The 6,453-nt window shown below is 47.2% G+C and overlaps 1 protein-coding gene across 1 annotated transcript; it reads left to right on the forward strand.

Moving 5' to 3' along the window:
* The first annotated feature begins 307 nt into the window (after positions 1-307).
* On the forward strand, positions 308-3,900 carry LOC138643020 (GSK-3-binding protein-like). Its single transcript, XM_069731695.1, has one exon. The coding sequence runs from the start codon at positions 381-383 to the stop codon at positions 891-893; it is 513 nt and encodes a 170-aa protein (XP_069587796.1). The 5' UTR covers positions 308-380; the 3' UTR covers positions 894-3,900.
* The last annotated feature ends 2,553 nt before the right edge of the window (positions 3,901-6,453 follow it).

Here is a 6,453-nt window from a genome sequence, read left to right on the forward strand (position 1 = left end):
GACACGAACCAAAACACGGTGACGTCACTAACGTACGAGTAGCTTCAAAAAAAAAAAAAAAGACTAGAGGCGGAGCCACAAGCTGTAAAAGACAAAGAGGGGGAACCAGCAATGGTCTCGTCCGGCTGCTTCTTATAAATGTAGGTAAGCGACTAATACAAGTCAATCCCAGCGATAGTGCGAGGAGAATAAAATTCATTTTTCCAGCTGACAGATGGAACAGGCTGCAGGAGCGGCTCGTGGATGTTAACATAGAAAATATTGCCTCCCTTTGGATTGAAAGTGGTTTGCTCCGAGCAGAGATCTACGTCAACCATTGTTTACAAACCCAGCCAGGCTGGTAGGAGCCGGGCGGAGGTGACTGCGCTCTTCTGTCCGCCATGCCGTGCCGCAAGGAGAGCTTCCTGCTGCTGGAGCAGTCGGTCACCGTGGACTCCAAGGAGGTGGACTCCCTGGTCGCCCGCATAGGAGAAGCCCTGCAGCTCAATGGCCACCGAGCCCCGACCTCCTGCAGCATGGCTCTGAAAGCCCCAGCCCGGAGCCGAGCGCCGGCCGCCATGTGCTCGTGTGTGCGGGGCAGGACTACGCCGTACCGGGTGTGCACGCCCAGGGGAGCCGGGCGCTGCCAGCAGCAGCAGCAGCCGCCACACCCGGGGGGCGCCAGGCAGAGCCTAGGGGGCAGCAAGCAGCTGTGCGGCCGGGGCTGGGTACGAGGGAGCTGCCGGAAGCATGGAGGCGACGAGGAGGACGGAGACCCGCACCAGCTGCTGCAGGAGCTGCTGCTCTCCGGGAACCTCATCAAAGAGGCGGTGAGGAGGCTGCAGCTGAGCGGGGAGAGCTCCAGCACTGCGCCCTGCAAGGTGGCCGAGGCATCCGACACCCTGGGGCAGTGAGGTGGGCGCCATGGAGAAGCCTGTGACGGCGGAGCGGACCCCCACATGCTGCACCCTCCGCCCAGAACAACGGCACCGACATGGAGTATGAGGGTCCGGGGGCACCCACCCAGGTGTTGGGACTTGTCTGCCTCCCACTGGTATTGGGAAGGAAGAGGACACACCACGAGACTAATGCTACCATGTGCGCCCCCCCAACATGTGTCCCCTGACCCCATTGTGGTCCCCCCCAACATGTGGTCCCCCCCCTCCAACATGTGCGCCTTGATCCCTCTGCGCCCCCCAACATGTGCACCTTGACCCCACTGTGGTCCCCCCCCCCCCCCCCAACATTAGTGTCCTGACCCCACTGTGGTCCCCCCCAACATTAGTGTCCTGATCCCACTGTGGTCCCCCCCAACATTAGTGTCCTGATCCCACTGTGGTCCCCCCCAACATTAGTGTCCTGATCCCACTGCGGTCCCCCCATCATGTGTGCCCTGACCCCACTGTGCAGTATGGGAAGACCTGTGGGGTGACACATCATTATCATTTTTTTTTCCCGAAACCTTCTTTAGTGGGACTTTTCTGCCCCCTATTGACATTGGGATGGAAGACCACAACGCCATGAGACAATTGGTGCCATATGTGACCACCCATCACTTTCACCCTGACCCTACCATCTATAGATCATGAGAAGACCTCTAGGGTGACTTATCTTCTGATACTTTGTTTTTCTGCCTCCCATTGACATTGGGGTGAAAGATGAACCCTACATGTCCTATACTACTTAGATTGCCTTCTGATAACAGGGGCAGCACCTCCAGAAGAGCCGTCCTTCCTCAGTGCTGGCATCATTAAGGATTTACCCTCTCAGGTGTCCAGGTCTGCGCTTCGTACCAGCCAGTTGCACGTTCTTGCCACCACCCTTCCTTTACATAGCTTTTTTTTTCTTACATGGGTGGTTGCCCCCTTGAATCTGGAGACAACAAGGATTATCTTACTGACCCTCTAAGACGATCACGTGCAATCCAACAATGGGCAGGATGATGTGAAGTTTGGCCCTTTAATTACTTTTTTTTGTTTGTTTGTTTACAAGATGCATAGAGGGGTCACAAACTTTAGAACTTGCTCTGAACATTGCTTGGTTGACGAAGGCGCTGTTATTGTGTTCTCTCTGTACCGGATCTGTTCACACAGGTTGTTTTGCTGCCACATTCACTTTGACTGACCCCAAAGGATCCTGTAGATTCCTGTGTTTTCCTTATTTGGGGTTACGTAATTGTCCTCTGCTTCTTGTTTACAGTTTTTCCAAGAGGAACACTGACTGACGCGCTCCTTTCCCGCCCGGTATTATTGTTTTGCCTGGCAAAGCTTGTTGGCATTGGCTGCTGAAGGTCAATTATGATTATATATATATTTTTTTTTTTTTTACTAGATCAGTTGCCCAGCCCAAGAACTTTTTTCAATATGATGAGCTAATGTGAATATTGCCACTTGTGTGCTGCAGCCAAATAGGAGAATATTTAATTTAATCTAGGGTTTTTTTTTTTTGTGTACTTTCTGAGTTCACGGCACAACCTTGTATTGAGGGATGTCTTTACTCCAGGATACATCTGGATTATCTGTAATTATGTGAAATGTGATTGTGTCCTCACAGGCGATAAACTGGAAATTACATTGTGTATAGAAATGTTTTTTTATTTTTTATATATCCATTACAAGAAGCCCATGGTTCTTCAGTGGTGATGCATAAGGCTCTGTTCACATCCGCATCAATCATTTCCATTGTTCTGCACCTTTTTTAGTAGGAGCATCTATCCTGATGAGATACTATTTGCACCTGACTGCCCCCCTTGCGTCTCCTGTCATTTTACCGGACAACATGGGCCCCATGCTGCACTATTTACATTTTTTTTTGGCCATTGTTTGCCTGAAATGTCAACACAGCCTAACGCCACATGCAACCATGTTATATAGGCAGTGGGTTGTTTTTTTTTGTGACAGCCATTTTCTTGATCATGGCTTTGTTTTGGATGTTTATGGTTATTTTTACACTTAACCCTGTTCATATGAATGGCAGCATGGATGTGAGTGTATACACCCACGGGGTTACCCCTCTGAGCCCACAATTGGTGCCAATAAGGCGAAGGTCAACACCCAAAAGTTTTTTTTTTGTTTTGTTTTTTTTTTCTTGCTCTCTATAATCTTTACAGGATGAATGGCCATAATGTGTTAGTTGTAGAGTTGGTGCAAATTGATTTGCACACATCCTAGACCATTGGTCACGACTGGTCCTTGGCTGCTAGATGGGAGTGGGGACTACCGCCTCTTGCCTAACACAACTTTTCTTCTGATTGGCTGGCCTGGTGTGATGTCATAATGATGTCACACCATGTCAGATAATCAAAAGAAGAGCCACAGATGCAATCATGTAAGAGGCGGTTCTCGCGCCACTGATGTGTGAATCGATTTGCGCCAACCAGTTAAGTCAGTGGTAAGACACAAACCAGGTTTGATGGGTGTCAGTATTTAATGCAGCCATATAAGATTGATCCAGATGGCGGGAGCTAGCTGTACAGACTCCGTGATGCATATCTACAGAATACATTCTTTGGAGGTTCACTCCTTCATTTTTACTTTTATTACAAATGTCTAAAAATGTGAAAGGAGGTTGTTGGTTCCTAGCAGACAGATGACTGGTGCTTCATCCTTTGGTCCTATAAATCCGGATGCATCATAGCTAGAAATAATCACATTTTATGTAGATCTTTGAAGGGTCATCTGTTCTGTGTTGTGCAGGAAGCTTTATAATATGTGCTCTGTACAGATCTAATTTTTTTTTTTTTTTTTTTTGGGACAAGAATTTAAGCTAATGAAATCTAAAACTTGAACCAATGGTTGTCCGTGGTTGTGCGACGACTGTTGGAAAGTGTACCCTTCGTACCGAAGTGACGATGATTGTGTTCCTGGAATTTCAGGGTTTATGAATAAAAAATGTACAATAAACTTTCCTTTTTATATACAAGCATCTGTGCGTCCAGACTTCTTTCCCTTGTAATACTGAATTTTTATTTATTTATTTTTTTTAATTTTGGGGACATCGACCAAATATCGTGAGAAGAGCAGCTTCATCCAGGTGGGAGCTGAATGGAGAAGTGGGTGTCAGTGTGTGGATCTCTTCATTGTAGTCAGGGCATTACTTCCCTTACTAGTGTATTGGGGCCCGGTGAGCAGAAGCAAAGAGGTAGGACACGCTGGCAGCCAGGGCCTCCCTCTTTTGCTTCTGCTCACCAGGCTCCAGGGACAACAGTACTCAGGGGCAACGCACGCCAGGTGAATCACCTTTTGGTGATTTAAAGATGGTGTTGATGCAAACACGGGAGAAATTCAGATTATAAATGGTTCAAATGTTTTGTTTTTATTAATACAATAATTTGCAACGGTCCAAAAAAAGTGTAGATATAACAACCATGTTCTTTAAGACTGGTATTTGGAGACAAATACTGAACATCGGTTCAGTACATACTTTATCGTACATGCTGCATCTCAAAGTAAGTGGACATAATCTATGTACTAGTAGTAAAGGTGCATGTTGCCTATATATGCACAGAAACTGGTTGTCTTAAAAAAAAAAAATATATATATATATATATATATGGTAAGGTGCCCTAATGTCCTTTTAATTGCCATTCTTAAAGAACTCGTGTATTACATTTTTTTTTTTTTTTTTTTTAAATAACTATTGTATTAATAAAAATTGAATCTTTTGAACCATTTATACACTCCGCATTCTCCTGAATTAGGATGTCTAAATGGAGTGGGTTTTTTTTCTTCTTGTGACTCACTACACCAATTTTGGATTTTTGCTTCACAAATAATATGCAACTGGGTTTCTTGTTGATACACCCGGCGGCTCGAATTGGGCGCTGCACTTTCAAGCCGCGCAGTGCATCATGGTCCTGACGTAGCACGCTCACATGACGCATGTGCCCATTTTGATTCCAGACTCGGATCAGCGTGGGAGGTAGGTGCCCACCGAGTCGGCGTGTTGGGGGCTGGCTGAAGAGGCGGCAATTCGCTTTTTGACAGCAGGCATCAGTGACATCCATTTCAGGGTCTGGCTAGTCCCTGCTCTACTGAGCATGTGTCCGTTGTCAATTCTGATGTATGATCAGAAGATCCCTGTCATTGTGCGATGTGGACAATGACAGTGTGCTCCCTCGCTGGTTCCGATCAAAAGTAATGAGCCAGCAAGAGTGCGCACTGTCAGTGTGCATTGTAGTAGTATTGCCTGGGAGTGAAAAAACCAGTACAAGCGCTGCTTACGGTGGGTGGAAACTCTGATCTCTGCACACCGAGTATTCGTCTTATGATGCGTACTGACAGCTCTTTGGCTGGCTCGTTAGTTTTGATCAGAGCTGGCGAGAGCGCGCACTGTCATTGTCCACAATGACAGAAATCTACCGAGCAATGGTGTGGCATACCTCTGCCATTAGTGTTATTTTGACTGCATTAATCTTTAATTGTGAAAGTAACTATGGAGGTGCAGGCAGTGGTCAGAGAGTGATCTTTGACCACCATTTATTACAGGCTGCTCATAAATACGGTACGTTTATCTGCAAGTCCAAACTGCTGAAAATACTTACAGAATAATTTCTGCAATCAGCAAGCACGGAGAGACCTGACCTCAAAATAACCCTGTACGTAGATCATTGTGTGCTTCCATGCTGGCTGCCATTACCGTGAATCTGTAATTTCCTGCTAATTAAACTGCATGGTTAAGTGAACAGATTTAGCCGACATTTGCTTGTGTGGTTTTTCTGCTCTGAGCACCATTGGGATAAAGCTGTGCGCTAAATTGGAGTGCGGAGCCATTGCCCTTATTGATTATTTATGGCCACCATTATAATACATATCTTGTTAGTAGCAGATGCTGTGACTAAAGTCAAGCCGGTTTATGTCCGCACGGGTAATAATATTCTCATCAAAGGCTGGAGGTCCATCTCTGGTGTCAGATCAGTGTATTCAGGGATTTATCGAAGGCCAGTTTCACACGTCGGTGCCTCCGGTATGTGTGGTGACAGTTTCTCATGTAGTGGAGACACTGACACACGTAGACCCATTCACAGTCCGTGTGTAAAACATGCAGTCAAGTCCGTTTTTACCCGGACACACGGCCCGCCAAATGGCCTGCACACGGTGAATAGTGTTCACTGTCCTCCGTGCGCACAGATGGCCGCTGGGGAAGTAGCGCTACTGTATGCCGCTGTCCCCTGCGTGTGGTGCTGAAGCTGGCTCTCATCCATTGCCCCCTGCCGGCAGCAGCACAAGCCTGAGCGAATGAATGAAAGAAAAACCCGACATGGGGTCCCCCTTATATTTTACAAACAACCCGGCAAAACTCACAGGTGTGGGCTGGTAAGAGGCCATGGATATGACCCCCCTTCCCCCCCCCCCCCAGTCTAAAAACAGCAGCCTGCTGCTGCCGCCCAGAAAAGGTGCATCTATTAGATGTGCCAATTCTGTAGCTTTGCCCGATTCTTCCCACTCCCCTGTAGCAGTGGCATATGAGGTAATG

Source organism: Ranitomeya imitator, chromosome 6 (genome assembly GCF_032444005.1).
Source record: "Ranitomeya imitator isolate aRanImi1 chromosome 6, aRanImi1.pri, whole genome shotgun sequence".
Classification (NCBI taxonomy): Eukaryota; Metazoa; Chordata; class Amphibia; order Anura; family Dendrobatidae; genus Ranitomeya; species Ranitomeya imitator.

What these genes read in the sequence shown, in the direction of transcription:
- LOC138643020 (XM_069731695.1), top strand. Translation starts at nt 381, where the DNA reads ATGCCGTGCCGCAAGGAGAGCTTCCTGCTGCTGGAGCAGTCGGTCACC.